At 39.5% G+C, this 16,916-nt stretch overlaps 1 protein-coding gene across 2 annotated transcripts in view; it reads left to right on the top strand.

Moving 5' to 3' along the window:
• Positions 1–1,507: 1,507 nt before the first annotated feature.
• CEP192 (centrosomal protein 192) overlaps positions 1,508–16,916 on the top strand; it is a 62,919-nt gene continuing 47,510 nt past the window's right edge. For both annotated transcript variants that reach the window (XM_032182659.1, XM_032182658.1), the window contains exons 1-13: positions 1,508–1,541; positions 1,782–1,951; positions 2,701–2,826; positions 4,098–4,252; positions 5,779–5,825; positions 7,304–7,436; positions 8,919–9,073; positions 11,815–11,955; positions 12,274–12,619; positions 13,014–13,154; positions 15,151–15,215; positions 15,295–15,486; positions 16,031–16,154. In XM_032182659.1, coding sequence (XP_032038550.1) covers positions 1,785–1,951; positions 2,701–2,826; positions 4,098–4,252; positions 5,779–5,825; positions 7,304–7,436; positions 8,919–9,073; positions 11,815–11,955; positions 12,274–12,619; positions 13,014–13,154; positions 15,151–15,215; positions 15,295–15,486; positions 16,031–16,154 — 1,792 coding nt within the window. In that variant the 5' untranslated portion in view covers positions 1,508–1,541; positions 1,782–1,784. The remainder of the gene's footprint in view (positions 1,542–1,781; positions 1,952–2,700; positions 2,827–4,097; positions 4,253–5,778; positions 5,826–7,303; positions 7,437–8,918; positions 9,074–11,814; positions 11,956–12,273; positions 12,620–13,013; positions 13,155–15,150; positions 15,216–15,294; positions 15,487–16,030; positions 16,155–16,916) is intronic.

Here is a 16,916-nt window from a genome sequence, read left to right as displayed (position 1 = left end):
ACAAAAGCAAGGAAGTGTAACAGCAGCTTATCAACTGGAAAGGTGAGAAATACCCTGAGGTATACCCTGAAATGTCCTGAGGAAGTGGGAATTGACAAGTGCTATTGGCTGTTTTAGCTGAAAGAAGAGAAAAATAGTCTGGGAAAACGATTTTTTTTTTTTTTTGTCTGAGTAGTAAACGTGATCATCCCTTAGCTGTTTCAGCTGAAAAATAGAAATTAGCGGCATCTGTTGGCTGCTTTAAGTAGTGGCGTCCTAGGCCCTCTGGTTTCTGTGATACAAAAATGATTTGTTTTCTATCCAGAATGGAGCTTCTCTTTCTGGGAACTGTCTACACACAAACTTTTCCTACAGGACTTCCTAAACAGATTGGACCCTCACTGGGGATGCCTGGCTGACTGTATATGGATATATATTCCTGATCTCTGCTATACTATTAATGTATATATACTTGCTTTTCTGGTAATAATGTTTAATGTCTTGATATATACTTGCCTTATTAATCAAATGTAAACTTGCTGGTGGTGTTTTTAGTAATCTGTGATAAAGCAGAAGAGTTTAGGAAATAAAGCTTCTGTGTCCTTGTGTATTATGGAATTCCACAAAACCTGCTGTTGCGATGTCTGTATACCCGCAGGCCAGGTAACCCTTTAGTGTGTGACACACGGTCATGTTATGTTCCTGTGCTGAACACTGTTAGATACCCTGACGAATTCCAGTCACCCTTCTTACCAACGGGAGAATGCTGTTAACATTTTCAGCGTAAATGAGTCATGTTTCCACCGGCCTGGCCAAGTGCTTTGACTTCAGCAGCTGAACTCTTACTGCTTTTGTGGCTGACGCTGGCCTTTCCCCCTGCCTGCCATTTTGCACTGCTGCCTCTCATGACCAGGTCCTTTTGCTCCATGTCCTCGGCTGCCCGGCTCCACTTTCTCAAATTCATCTTTAGTCATCTTTGGTGCCCACGTGAGTCAGGGTTATGGGCTGTACTCACGGGTGGGACCCGGGCCCTTGGACACAAACAGCAGAACCCACAGAAGGGAGGGAGCGAGATTACAGGAGGGCGTAAAGAGTGAGGATTGAAGCAGCCACTTCCAGTATTTTAAATTTATTTTAAATTTATCCAGCATTTTGAAAGGCTGCCTTCCCTGAGGAGTTTTTTTATCCCCTTGAAAGAGGATACCGCGTTACCCTGTGCACGCTCACAGCGCATTCCAGCCTCGGCTTCCCGGGCTGTGCGTTGCAGGCGGCTGCTGCTTTTACAGGGCGCGTTTTTCTGTTTATTTTCTTTATTCCGTTCGTGTTGTGTTGACCCTCACGCAGTACAAAACCCCGATGCCACTCCGTGAGCGATCTTTCAGCCCCCAGCACCAACGCGCGGTCCCGGATGAGGGGAGGAGAGAGGAAAAGAGAGGGGAGGGGAGGAGGCAGCTCCCGCCCCGCCCAACGGCCCTAACGGCGCTAACGGCCTCAGCGGCCGGGGCTGCCTTCCCCGGGCTCGGGGGGCTGCGAGCGGGGCCGGTGCCGCCGCCCCGCAGCAGGTGAGGAAGAGGAGGGAGCGAAGGCTCAGGGTGGGGGGGGCTCGGTGTGTGTGTGCGTGTGTGTGGGAGTGTGGGGGGGTGGCGCTGCCTCGCGCTGGGGCCGTTGCGTGGCGTTGAGGCGCGCGCGCGACCGTTTAACGATTTGAAGTTTTGGCGGTTGGGCCCGCGCGAGGCCTCCCCCTCCCCTTTCTTCCTCCTCCTCCTCCTCACGGGGCTCGGTGTTGGGACCGCCTGGCGCAGGGGATGGAGGACGTGAGGCGGATCGCCGACGAGACCTTCCCCAGCTTCCTGGGCGCTTCCCTGAACAGCAGCGCCAGCCTCGCCTTGGGCAATGTCACGGCTTCCTCCAACCCCGGCCTGCCCGTCGCCGCTTCCACCGTCGCCAGGAGCAAAGCGGGCTGCGACGACAGGTGAGGCTGCCGATTAGCGCTTCTTAGCTGCCCTGACGTGCTTAATTTGGACAGGAAAGCTTATTTGGATGCAGTATTGGGCGATAGAACTGTTTACTAATCAAGAGCAGTCAAAAATGTGGATTACATACATAACATGTAAGGTGTTTTTTAAAAAAATAATCCTTAGAAGAATAGTTTAGTCTTCAGAATAAAGATACTAATCAAGCTTAATTTGGTTCTTCAGCTTAGTATACTCAAGTTGGAGGACGTGCAGAGAATGTGTATTTTTTACAGGTGGTTTCTATGTTAATTGAATCTAAGCTAATGTAAGATGTAGTGTTGTGGATACCAATTGAAACTTCACACAACCTACAATGATGTGTTCAACAAGGGTTAGGGCACAGAGCAACAACTGAAGCCTTTGCTCGCTTTATTGCTGTCCTGTGTGACTTACCATGAAGTAAGATCAGACTGCGATAACCTGTCTTTGCAGAAGTGTGCTTTTCTAATGGGACAGCAATAGCCACAAAAAAAAAAAAAAAAAAAAAAAAAGTGGTATTTCTTTAAAGAGCTTCAGAAGCTTGGGGAGGATCGTTCAGGGTGCATATATGTATCTGTAAAAACAGATAGGCTGGAAAATGTTACACTTTTCAAGTAAATAAACATACAGAAGATGAGTGGCCCTCAAATATGACTTTTCTTCTAGTTCTGTGAGAAATGCATATTAGAACAACTCTATTTTGTGCTTTCCCTCCTAACCCTCACAGGCTTTCTGATATCCTGGCATCTTACATAGAAGAAGGGAAACAGTCACCTCTGTCACAGTCTCCTCATAGTAGCCAGTCAGATCCTGAGCCGATGGGGAGATTTGCCCTCAGCTTTCATGATGACCTGTGAGTGAGATACCTAAAACTAGTTCTTTCCTAAAATGCACGTACCAGTATATAATATGTAGATTTATTAAGCTATTCTATAAGCTGATAGTGGAATATGTCTGGATTTGGAAAATACCTCGTCAGTCATAACAACCAGGGTGAATTTGGTCTCTGACAATAATGTGCCTCCTGCCAGCTGCCCCGATCTCTGATGGTGCTGTTTACTCCCCCGTAAGTGGTGTGTTTTCCTTACAGCAGCAGCCATCATCCTAAAGTGGAGTCTTACCTTGCCACGCAGTATGGAGCTCCCGTTGTGAGAGGAATGGGATGAGAAGATGATTGGTTGTTGGCATGCCTTGAAAAGCGGGCTGCTACTGGCAGTGGCTGCCTGCTTGAGTCGCAGCTTCCGCTGCGGGCCTTTGGTAACTAGAGAGCTCAGCTGAGCATTTGTCTGTTAATGTACAGGGTTGAGGAGCTCAGGTGCTTTCCTTGCGAAGACAGCTCCCCTGTGTTTTCTGAAGGGGAAGGAGAATGTGCAATCCCGTGCAACCCTGCCACTTAGGCCTGCAGCTCTACACGAACAGAGTTCTGCTGTCTAATTGACTAAACGTGCATGTACTTAAGTTTAAAAAGTCACAGTTTTGACTTTGGAATTCAAATAAAATTAAGACATGAAATATTAATGCAAAAATATTTAACTTCACTCAGCGTGTAAATTTTAACATCTTATCAGAAGTGAAAAGTAACCTTCCTGCAGAATTACAAAAGCTGTTAATGAAATTTGAAGTAGTTCTGTTCAATATTCTTTATGTTCAATGTTCTTTATGATTTAGGCCCTAATGTAATGTTATGAGAGGTATACTGGTATTTATAGGCTTAGCAAAATCGTTAGTGTTTGTTTGACCTGCTCTCATTTGGATTATGGAACTTGCATGGCATAAACCTCTTCCCCTTTACACTTTTCTCACTTATTGCAAAAAATCAAGAGAAAGGAACAAACAAGGGAAAAAAGGGGGCATATTTTAACATTAAATTACAGTAAGTGCTTCAGTGGAACACTTTAGGTTGTGAAAAGGCAGCCCTTGTGATCTTGATAACTATCTCTGTGTTATGTCAAGTAAAGATGTGTAGGATCTATGTTGATGTGAACAGCTGGCTTTCTAGAGATGAAGGTATTAAAATTGGGCAATTTCTCAAATCTTTATATAGAGAGAATGTTGTACAGTAATGTTGCTAGATATGTAATTTTGTTATTTTTTTATTGAAATAATTCTTTTTCTTTTTTTTAGTGAAGTTGCTACTCAAGTTAAAGAACCTCAACCTGCTAGTGTTTGCCTGAAAGAATCCTGCTCGATATATGGTGATCAAGGCCAGAGTGTCATTGAGCATTCAAATCACCGTCAAGATACCTTACTTGATTTATTACCACTTGAACAATTGGAAGGTATTAAACTTGGAGAGGGATTGCATGCTTGTTGTCAGTAGAAATAGCTTGTTATGGTCTAGGTGTCTTCTCTTGATCCTTTCAGTGTTTTGTGACATTGTGTAAATGGGGTTTGAAGAAGAATCTTTTTATTTTTAATTGGAACAAACTCTGGACACAGAAAGCTTGTGGCTGACATCATGTTGGATTTCTATCCAAAAGAGCTAGACAGGAAGGTGGTAAAAAAAAAAAAAAAAGGTGCTTGCTGTAACTAGAATGCAAATAGGACTCTGAATTTATTTGAGGAACTTTTACCTGTGAAAAAGTATGTGTAAGTTGTTTTCTAACCCTTCTCTTTCAGTTGGTTTAAGTCTATGGAATTATATCTTAATTAATGTCCTTTTTCTTGACCTGTTCCAGCCTCTGATGGGTGATCTTTAACTGCAGCTGTAGAAAGTGGAAGTTCGTACTTTCCTAGTGTGATGTATCAAAAAGTGGTTTGAAGTACTTGTCATGAGAACTGTGCTTTCTGGAAATACATGTATGCCTAGAACAGTGGAAGCAAAACAGTGTTCTGTAACTTGTTTTAAATGTGCGGTTGTTGACATTCAACTTGGGGCGAAGAGGAAGGACTTGCTAATGCTAGTCCTGTGGTTAAATTCTTCTGGCTCCTTAAAAATTCAGTACATATACTTAGTGAACACTTATTTCTAGTCTCCTCGAAACTTTATCTGAATTTTCATGAAGTAAATATTCTTAATTTAATAAGAACAGATTCAATTAGAAAGCATGGCTTGTCGTGTAAATGGAGCTCGTAAAGCACAATTCTAAGTCAAGTGCTGTCTTCAGTCATTTATTATTGTAGTCTTGAGGAAGTGGCACTTAACTATGGCAGCAAAAATCATGAGGCCTTTGAAACTGGGAAGGCCCAGTATTTGGGCTAGGTAGTGCTCAGTGCTGCTTAGTCATCCAATTTTAATTTGTGGTTTATTCAATGATTAGGACTGTAGTCTGTAAACTGCTTTTATTCCCATCTATTACTTATTTAGGAATCTTTTTTGTTAAAATCGGTGTGTGCATGTCTAAAATGTTTTGTCTTGTAGGACTTACAATTAGATTATGTGTGGATATAGTAAAAATAAAATTGTAAGTTGCTTCCAAGTGATCAAAAAAGAAAAAAAGTATTGGCTCAACAGGTGAAATGCAACAGTGGAATTTAACACTTGTTGCTGTTCCTGCTTCTCTTGGTGCAACGAGGGATTCCTTACCTTTTTACACTGCTTTGTAGAAGTCCTTCAGTCAGTAATGATCAGACAATGTTTACAGTTTTAGCCTTGATGAAGCCCTGTCTTTTTAATTATTTCCAAGATACTTTTAATAATTGTTATAAGAACATATTTTGGTCTTGTGATAACACATATGTTTCAGGGTTATTTTTATAGTGTATGACAGGATCTTCAAGATGCTGTCTTCTCTCTTATACAATAGCTATCAGTTAATAGTATAACATACTGATATTTTTTTTTTAATACATTCTTTTGTTCCAGATTTGCCAACTGGAATATGTTTTCTTCCAGACATTAAGAATAACAAGGTGAAACCTTTTCTAAATATAGTGCAATTAAAGTTTTTTCAAGTAGTAATCTCATAAGTTTTAACTCTGTGAGAGGAGGAGGGAGGAAATTGATCAGTTTTTGTTGTTCTTCGGGTGGACCTGAAGGCTGTCAAAGTACTGTGATGCTGAATGTGTCGTGCCTCATTTTGCTTCCTTTTTCCAGCTCACTTAACATAATTAACACCATGGGAGCATGGCTCCACCTGATCTCTCTTAATTGTGGAAGCTGTTGTTTACTCCTACCCTGTGCTGTCTTCTCATTCTTTATTCATGTGTGGATCTTCTTATCGCAGTTGTAGTTTAGCTTAATGAAGAGCCTTGAAGGAACCTCTCTGAACGCTTTTGGAATTTGAAGTCGATAATGTCAGCCGGATTTGCCTTGCCCCTGAACTTGTTAATTGCTTTGAGGAGTATCAGTTCAGATGGTTTCTTTAGTGTTCCCGACATAAATTGCACCATTTGTAAGATCCCAATCCTATTGTTGCACCTGGATTATTATTTTTTTTGCCTCTGTAACCCAGAGCTAGCATGCAGGGTATTGACAGGGCTGAGCTTCAGCTGCTTTTGTCCACTGCTTCAGAAAAGCTGATAATTACAAGCACAGAGTTATAAGGCAGGTGGGAATGGGAGTACCTGTGGCCCCTATAGAAAATATGCTTCAGGCTGTAGCAAGATACTGGCCAGCTACATGCTTCTTCATGTGTCAGCTGGTATTTACTTAGCTTTCTTTCAACTGATTTCTTTTTTTTTTTTTTTTTTTTTTTTTTTTTATCTTCTAAGGGCCCAATAACCAGTGACTTGCAGTTAAATGCTCACAGGCTGTCAGTTGAAAACCATAATTCAAGTTTTTTCCAACTATCTACTGTCTGCCCCTTTCTGAACTTTGATTTTTTGGTAGCTGTCAAAGATGAACTGCTTATCAGTTTAGACAGAACCAAAATAGACATTGAATTTCTGTTTGTTGATTTTATTTATTTTTTTTTCAAAGGGTTGATCTGGCATGTGATTTCTGAAGAAGCATTGTTATAGCAGTATAGGAACAACTTGAGTGTTTCCTACTTCGTACTTTAAGCTGGGATTATGGCTTACTGAATGAAGAGAGGTTTATCGCTCCTCCCCTTCCCCCCCCCCCCCCCCCCCCCCCCCCCCCCCCCCAGCAAGTTAAGTCTTTAATGCAGTGGTTCAGTGTTTTAGTTCTGAAACCTTTTATGTTTGGTTTTATTCAGGTTCTTTTTCCCTCTATCTGTTTTATGATCTTTGTGTCTCTTGCACATATCCATTCTGGAAGCTAGCAGGCAAAATTCATAGGAACTAGAATGTTTGCTGGGATATGGAGGAAGAAAGTGACGGGGGGGATTTTAGAATGTTATTAGAACACCTTAGTTATTTACTATTAAGTGGATTTATACAATAGCTAATAACTTCTAGATGCATTTTTCTCTGGATGTTTTTTACAGGTTGGTCCATCTGAACCTTCTGAAAAGCTGGCAGAAGGTGAAACCTCAAGTGATCATCTTAGCAATAGCCTTTCAAGTTTTTTGGAAAATGAGAAACTGTCATCTCTTGCAAGCTTAGAAGGAGATTCCACTGGTAAGAGCATTTAGAACTTTATAACTTTCTCTGGGTAGTTGAGCCTAGAATTCTGACACAATGTTACTGCCTTCTTGAGAAGAAAGCTATTACTTTTTTGTTTTGTTTTATTTAGGCAGATAACAATAGGACAAGGGGGAATGGTTTTAAACTAAAAGAGGGGGGATTTAGATTAGGTGTTAGGAGGAAATTCTTCACTCACAGGGTGGTGAGGCCCAGGAACAGGCTACCCAAAGAAGCTGTGGATGCCCCATCCCTGGAGGTGCTCAAGGCCAGGCTGGATGGGGCCCTGGGCAACCTGGTCTGGTGGGAGGTGTCCCTGCCCATGGCAGGGGGTTGGAACAAGGTGATCTTTAAGGTCCCTTCCTACCCAAACAGTTCTATGGTCGTATTTCATACAGGATTACACTTCATCAAAATCCTGTTTTTCTTTAATATTCCTAATACAAATTAATTGAGGAAACTGACTCTTGAAATTGTAACAGGAGCAGGTAGCTGTGGAGCTTCAAAGAAGATCACAACTGGAAGGGATAATCTGAAAAAATTACTGTGAATCAGAAACAGAGGTAGAAGAGTGGGCATTCGTATAACACAGTGGTAACCCCAACTACAGTTTCAGTTAGGATTAAAAGAGATGATCTCTGTGAACTTTGGTTCTGAGGATAGTATTAGTTTTTATTTCAAAGATAAGGTTTTCAAAGATTGGATAAACTTAGCCAGCTGTAGGTCTCCCCTCCTGGGTTATGATATGTGGAAACAGCCACAATTCTTTTTTTTGTTTTGTTTTGTAAATACAAAGCCTGTTTGAGTATACTGTTTTTAATAGGAAAAGACAGGCAAGGCACTGGATTCTAGAAATAATAATAAAAACTGTTGGATTTCTTTTTGGAATATGTTCTACAGTGGTTTTAAGAGTGTTTTTAACCATGACCTAAAATGCTGACTGAAGTTTGAGACTTTAAGAACAAACAAACGAAAGCCCTGAGAACTTTCCCTTCCCTGTAACCTTCACAAATTTAAAAAAACAAACCTGAAATTGTATAAACTTTACTTGGGATCAGTAGGAATAGTACTGTATTTAATAACAGCACTTTTTTTAAATCTTTAAAATAGAATGATGCTTCAGCCAGTTTCAGTATAGTTTGAAAAATGTTACATATATTTGCTTTTCACTCATAAGTGACTGTATATACAATTTGGTAGCTTGAATGTGGTGGAATATAGCACTTTGAAGGAAGATGAGTGACTTCGTCTGGGAGTTGAAATGCTACCTTATGGGCATCTTGTATTTCTGTATATCACTACTCACAGCATAAGATTGCCATGTGTTACTGTGACCCAATTCTTTTTGAGTGGGGGAAAAAGAGGATAATTCTGATCCGACTGTGTCTCTGTGTTAAAGTTTGTGGTGTTGCTCTGATAGTAGATCAGGTGATTATTAAATATGAAGGGTGAGTGGGGTATTTTATTTTCTTTCACTAGATGATGATATTGATGATGAAGAGTTCTTTGATAACCAGCTGGAAGCCTATTTTGAACAGCTGATACCACCAGAAATAACGAGAGGAGACATCAATGTAAAGAAACTTTCAGAATGCTATGCAGCACTGAAGCTGTCTGAAAATGGCTTGCTTCAGGTAAGTTTAAAGTGGAGTCCCAAACTCTGCATGCCCAACAGCCCTTAAGAAGGGTAACATCTTTGAAGGTTGTCTGCCAGGGCGAATAGATTTTCTCTCCTGACAAACCCAACTACTGCCCAACAGGTAGCCTGTAAGTAAAGGATTTTTTTTTGACAGTAAATACAGCACTAAACTAGCAAACAAAATGATCAAGTGAGATTCTGACTCTCCTTTACCTTTGCAAGGTTTTCCCTGGAAGGAGAGGAAAATAGGAAAGAAGTTAGGTAGCTATTTTTGTATTTATTGTCCTCTTCTTTGTAGTCCAGAGCTAGCAGCTGGTACATATGCTTGTTACAGAAGATCTTGTTTATGAGATAAGGCATGGAGAAATTAGGTAAGTAGCTGGCTCTTTTGAGAAGTGTTAAACTGGAAGGCTAGTGTCAAAGCTTAAGAACTTCCTACTCCCTATTAGGTGTCTACCTACTATCTGTATAGGAGTCTTCTATATTCAAGTCTCCGTTCAGGTTTTCCATCCCCTAACATGGCTCCTCACACTCCTCCTTTGTCATTTTCTTATTTTTCCTGATAAGCAGTTCTATGCACTCAATTCTGTTACTTGATCTTGCAAACGAAAAATTTAATCCAGATTGTTAGAGTAGATTTCTCCCTTCTCTGGGATGATGGAGACTTGTCCTCAGAAATCTGGTAATAACTAACTTTGCATCAGTAGTGTTTCATGAAGAAGGACTTTTCCTGCTGGGCTACTTGAGACTGCATGTCTTAGACCTTATTACAAAAGTATATTTTTCAGACAATAAATCAAAAAAAAACCAACAAATAATCCAATTCTGAGCTGTAAGATAGTTTGTCCTAAAGAAAAGGAAATAATGTCCTGAGCAGCACGTTACTCAAGTATCCATTAGGATATTAGCATGTGATATTGGATTGCTAGCTTGACCTTTCAGAGTGACAGTGAGGTAGGATGTATGTCAGCAGTTGCTGAAGATAGAGCTAGCCTGTGCCTGATGAACTTCATGTGTGCTACGGTTCAGTCTGCCCTTTCTGGAGCTTCTTTTTTAGAGTTCTGTGTCATGTGTGCTAGTCCGAACTTACTGCATCTCTGAGGTCTTCTCTTGAATGCATTATGGTAGGAATATCTCTTCTAAACATTGTTTTCAGCTTTCTAGCAGAGGTTTTAGTGTCAAAAATGGCGAGGTGTTTGTAGACAAGCATTTGGGATCTGCTTGTGTTTAATAAGGAAAATATTGGTAACAGAGCTGAAGTCTGTACTGACACCATAGTCTTCTGAAGGCCTTCTGATTTAAATTCGATTACCAGCATCTGAATGCAAAGAAACCTTAATGAGGAATAAAAAAGCTGTCTATACCCATAAAATATTGCTTTACCCCTTCCCCACCACCACCAACAAGGGGGGGTCAGCTGAATGGCAAGTAAGGCCACCTATTGATCTTGCTTGTAACGTCCAGGAGATGGACATGTTGTCTGTGTAGGAATTGCTTCGTTTTATTCTGATGGTTCTGTGACAAAACTACTTTACATGTTACAGCTATTGATTCTTAATTAAAGCTAAAGTCCTAACTGCATCAGTCTTCAAAGGATGGAGTGGAGTTTTGTATTAAGATATTTGTTACCCTTTTTGAAAATAAATTTAATTCACTTCTGACAAAATATTACTTCCTATTAGTTTTACTTTTTATTTCTGTAAATATTAAGGTAATGCTTGCTGGCACTAATGTCTGCTTATTTTGTAGTGTACAACTAGTTTATAAAGAGCTTTTCAATCACCAGGTTATTGTTGTGGGTAAAAATCTTCAAGGTTTTATTAAGTGAACAGCATCATGAAGATTTAGTTTTCTAGGGGAGGAAATAAGAGCCTTAGAGAGGCAGTCAGTGTGTGGAGGGTAAGCACAGAGCAGCAGCTGGCTGCTTCTTGGCTTGGCTTCGCGTAGCAGCTAAGCCTGTTACAAACAGATTGCTTGGATGGGAAACTGACACTTGCACGCTTGACCAGAATAGGAAAGTGTGATTTATTCAAACAGGTAAATGTTTTGTCAAGTAGCTTCAAAAAAACAGTGTCATAAAATTTATTTATTGCTTAAAAATCGTTACAGGAAAGATTGTAATGACTCTAAGGAGGTGTTGCTTGATAGGTTCAGAAATTCCCTGCCTGGCTTCAGACTTTCCAGGCTGTGGGAAGTGTTCTGTTAACCTCCCTAACAGTAGTTCTGGAGAGGCTGCCAGTTGCTGATCTACAGCTGTACATGAAGGAAGGAACAGGTGGTTGTTTGAGACCCTGTGGCCACTGTGAAGAGTGCAAGTAGCAGTTACGTTATCTGCTCTCAGCTCTCTCCTGTTTGTGTAATGTTCCTGTAGAGGGTGGTGGGGTGGGTACAGCAGGTGCTTAGTTGGTCCTTATTCAGCAGTGGTTCTAGAGGAGAAGAGAGGCAGTACGGTGTACTCGTTAAGGACAGTGAAAGAATGCAGTAGGAGGAAGAAGAGATCCTCCATCCTCTTGCTGTGCATGTGCTCAGTGGGGCAGTTCTGTGGGTTGGCATAGCCAGGAGTTACTGTCCTCTTCAGTAGTGCTGGCAGCCAGAGATGGCAGTGGCACATGAACAAACACTTTACTGGAAATATATTTTTAAACTTTATAGAAATAACTATATCTTTTCTTATTTTCAGTATATCTGTTGTAGTGCAACAGAAATCTTTATTATTATTATTATTATATATTTAAGGAGGACTTTCGGGTTCCTGACACTTATCCAGCAGTGACAGGAGCAGACTCTGGAAATGCTAGTGATGAAGATTCACAAAACCAAGGGATAACTGCATGTCCAGAGCAAAGAGAGATGCTGCCCAGAGCAATAAGACAACTGGTATGGAATTGCTATTTAAATTTCTATTTATAATATAGAGAATAAGACAGTAGTTTCTGTGTGTGTGTGTGTGTATATATATATATATGTATATATATATATATATATATATATAAATAAAATAGTAGTGCATTTGAAAACTTCTAAGAGGTTGAACTAACAACCCAAACTCACTTTATAAAAGATGAATAATAATTTGTCTAGATATACTTTTCAAACATAGTTGACTTTGGCTATTTTTTAACCTAGGACTATTAACATAAACAGTTAACAAATGCAATGCTGACACTTTAAAAATCATTATTATTTTTCCCTGAGAACTCCATGACTAGCGGAGATGCACTAGATTCCCGCAGTGCTGCTGAGTTGCGATTGGATTCACTGTATCTTCAGTGCATGGACAGCCATGAAGCTGATGTCACAAGTGCTCTTTCAAAGCAAGAAATACAATCCTCTTCTGAGTGTCAGGCTGCCGCTTCTGATGCAGAAGTACTACATCCAGCAAAAGCAATTTCGGAGCCCTACACCACTCCTAAAATTCCTCTTAGTGCAAATGCACCTGGAACTGCAGATTCAACTGAATGTGAAGTTGGTCTTGCTGATGCTTACCTGTCTCCAACTGCAGACAGCTGTGAGAACACAACTTTATCTCCAGCAGACAAAGGTAGGCTGCTTTAGATATAACCTAGGTATGCAATTGTGGCTAGACTGTTTACATGGAAAGAGAAATAAAGTTGTTAGGTATGATTTTTTTGAATTGTGAAAGTTATTTTTTAAAAAAATCCACCGTTTCTTTATAAATAAGAAATAAGTAGTTTGAATAAGTTTTGAGCTGCAGCTTTCAAAAAATACCAATTGATGTATATTGGACTTATATTGAAACATTTAGAGTTGCTTCTTTGATTAAAAACTGCTGCAACTTACAGTTGCAGCTATGTTATCTGCATTAACTTGTTGCTGACCCTTGGCAAGTGAACTCCTTACTTAAATTTAAGAGACTTTACCATGTTACTATTATTTATTTTAATCAACAGTGCAGTATTTGATGTATCTTTCAGGCGATATACCACATAGCATTGTTTATCAAAATGAAGAAGGCAAATGGGTGACTGATCTTGCTTATTATACTTCATTTGATGAAGAACAAGACTTAATTCTGGCTGAAGATGATAAAATAGATGAAGACTTCATAACTGGATGTATGTAATCTTTTTCCATTTTAGTTAACTGTTGTTATCTGTAGTATAGTGTTAAGTAAACTTTAATCCCTTTTAAAACTTTTTTTGTATTTAAAAAGTTAGTATTTAACGTTGCAAATCCTTCAGACTTTAGATACAAAAATTATTGAAATCTGATATTGTTAGTAGCCTACAATGATATTAATAGTTATAGTTGGTAGCTTCTTCCCTTTTCTCCTTTTCTTCCCAGGAAGTGGTGTGAGTACTGAAATGTTGGAACCTACTGGGGATGTTTACAGGGCTCTTCTAAGGAATCCCAGGCCTTGGTTTACATAGCTTTTTAAAAAATTTTCCTTTAACTGTCTCAGACTGATCTTCATGGCAGCCTTTCTGTTTGTCATACAGGCTTGGATGGTGTGCCTGTAGTACTGTAGGCAAACCAATTGCTTATCACCAAAATATGCTCTGATCATCTGTTTTTACTAGATAGATTGGAGCATTGTATGCAACAATATTTCTCCTCGTCTCTCCTAGTTTCTAAGGCTGACATATGGGAGGGGTAATGTATTCTGTAGATGTCTGATCAAGGTTCTCCAATCTTTCAAAGACGACACTGTGCAGAACAGTTTATTAAGAATGCAAGATCAAACAGGGTTGATTGGTTGAAGCATTGTTTGTCAACACTGTGGTGGTTTTCTGTTGGAACAAACAAATGAGATCCAGTGTAGTAGAAACTTCCCTATCGGCTATGTCAGCGAAGCAGAGCTCCTTCATTATTTTTTTTAAATGCCAGGACATTTTGGACACTTTGCTGTATTTCAGACTCAGCTTGTCCAATCATTTGAATATTTGTCTGTTGTAAATTTTTTCCAGGAGTATTTACCTTTTTCCCCACCTGATGTTTTTTAAAGGAATTAAGCTTTCCAGCTGCTTGGCTTACCTTTTCATATGGTACAAGACCTGTGCTTCCAGATTCAGCGTGGATAGTGTTTTTCTGTCTGCTAGTTTGCCTGTTTGTCTGCAGTGTTCAAGTATGATGCTTGAATGCTTGACAGCTGAGAGATCTGTTTTATATGGACAGAAAAGAAATGACATCTGATGATGCTTGAGTCTCACTAATAACATGTCTATCTCTGTCAGTGAGTTATGCACACTATGTATTCTTGTATAGAGTAGTTAGTGCAGGATTGCTCACTTGACAGAGTTTAGTGCTTCAGGAAGTCCTCGTAAGATTCCTTATGGCTTACACAGAAGATCAAAGAACTGATAATGACCTAAAATTCCACTGGATGTAACAGCATGTCATTGATAGCGGCATGTTGCCTTTAGGAGATACAGTTGGAATACCTCTTTATTGAGCAACCCAGTTTTGTTGCTTTCCTCAACAGTACGTATTCCAACTTCGCATAAGTCACTTTGATAGACAACAGCTATATTAACTTTACACGTTTGCATCCATTCTTGATGTATTCCTCTGTGACTAGGGATGCTATGTGTACAAGGCCAAATACTTCAACGTTGAAGTATCATTAAGCTAGACCAAAATGGTAAGGTAGTAACAGTATCTCTTGATAAGTAGTTTTTAAATCATTTCAGAAAAGAGATCTGAAGTGTTTGTTGTTATTTAAATATTAATTATGAAAATAATACAAGTATTGGATGGCATAATCATTACAAATATATATATATATATATATAAACTATATATATAGAGAGAGAGTTTGGTTTGGTGTTAAGGCCATAAGATGCCACCTTTATTCACCTCTAAGTTAGCTAGTCAAATACTACTTTTACTGTGGCTCCTAAGGATGCAGGAAATACTCTTTTAAAGCAAACTTCATATGAACTTTTCCCACTGTAATGGGAGGAACAACTCCTGGTGTGTCCCAGATTGTCTTGGTTGCAGAATTAAGCATTGCAATCTTTGCCTTAAAGTTTAGTTTAATGACACAAAATGGTAACATTAATGCTTACTAAATTCCAACTTGTTTTAATTTGTGTCCTTTCTGGTTTTAAGCTGAAGCAGCAGCAATGATTGCACAAGACCAGGAAGAATTTGAGAAAGAGCACAGACTTGGGCAGGTAAATAATTATCTGAATGTAAACAGAATAACACTAATTTATTTGCAAGTTACAATTTCTGAAACTTCTTTGTCTACAGGCAGAAAAAGTAGACATTCTAAATGCATCTGAAGTAGCAGACTGCTCATGGAAATCTGCCAATAGCTGCATTCTTCTGAGAACATCTGAACTTAACAGGGATGCCAGTTACCTACGTTTGTCTTTGGGAGAGTTCTTTGGTCAGAGATCTGAAGCTCTGGGTTGTCTTGGTGGAGACAGTGATGTGAAACGGGTATGTATCATAATGTTTGAAGGTGCAAGGGAAGGACAAGGAAAAAACTACTGCTGTTATTAAAAACATCGTAACTAATTCTTTTGGAGAACTACTTTATAAGTTTGCTTATTAAGGAGATTCTGTATGTATATATGACAGGTATGGATTAGTTTGTTTCTCACTTGTACTCGCTTGGAACTTCTGATATGAAGGGCTGGTTGGTGTTAACAGGGAATCTTTACCTTTTGGTCAAAAATTAATTATATGTAGGATTATGGAGAGGAGAATATGCCATGTTACATGCTGCTTGTTAGAGGTCTGAGCAAACAATCCACCTAGTAGTTGAATTAAATGTTGCTCACACAAACACCACACCGCATCACACCGTGTGTATTTTGATTAGGCACTTGCAAGGCTAGGAGGTGTGTTATTTCTCAGCCATACAAAAGCCAAACACCAGCTGGGGAGGCACTGTGTCTGAAACTGCTTTGCAAGCCAACTGAACCTTTCTATTAATGATTAAATTGACTAATGCTGTATTCTGGGGTAACTTTTTTTATAGCCATCTTTTGGTTACCATATTACATCTCCGAAGAAAAGGGAACCTGTTGCTTTGCTAAGACAATCTGATGTCTCAGGATGTGACACTGTCCAAGAAACTTCACAGCTTTCTGATGTGTTTACAGGTAATTATTGAACGGAAGGGTCAGCCTTAGACAGTCTGTAACAGTAGTTAAGAATTACTTGTATGTAACTTGCGAGGACTGTTAAGAATATGTAATAGACTCATTCACCAAATCATTTTCAGGGGTGTGGGATTGAAGATGGAAGCACCAACAAAACACAGAGCCTAAAGAGTTGCAAGAGGGAGCATTCTAATACTAGATAGTAGCTGAAGTTTTCTTGGTAATGTGAGCATTTCTAGACACTGGTTACAGTGCCATGTAATAACTGAAGTCTGGTCAGAGCTTTTTCCTATTGAAAAAGCTATACAAATGTGTTGCCAAAAGAAATGAAACCAGAAAGCTGGTTTGTTTGCCTGTACAGGTATCAAGGATGTAGGGAAAGAACTAGAATTGGGCATGAGCTGTCTGTGTCTGTGCGTGTGTATATAGTCTAATTTCTTTCCTACCATCTTTTAAAATAAATAAATACACTTCTGTGATATCTGAGTGACTCTAAGTAAAAAGAGATTCTTTCAGGATTTTATATGTGAAAATCACAATATGCACTTTGCATATTTGTGTATCAACTTAACAAGCTACACCTAGGAAATAATTAAGAGTACTTGCTCAAAAGGCAAGTTCATTTTAAAGTGTGTCTGCTGTTCTTGCTATGGTTGGGGTGACATCAATCTTTGTGAGCCTCTCTAGCATTAATGCAGTGACTTGGTGAAAAACATCCATCAGGTTTTTATGGAGCACATGTCCTTGAAAACAACTTTACAG

The sequence above is a fragment of the Aythya fuligula genome, chromosome 2 (genome assembly GCF_009819795.1).
Source record: "Aythya fuligula isolate bAytFul2 chromosome 2, bAytFul2.pri, whole genome shotgun sequence".
NCBI classification, from domain to species: domain Eukaryota; kingdom Metazoa; phylum Chordata; class Aves; order Anseriformes; family Anatidae; genus Aythya; species Aythya fuligula.
Note: the sequence above shows the minus strand (reverse complement) of the source record. Positions and strands in the feature narration are given on the sequence as shown.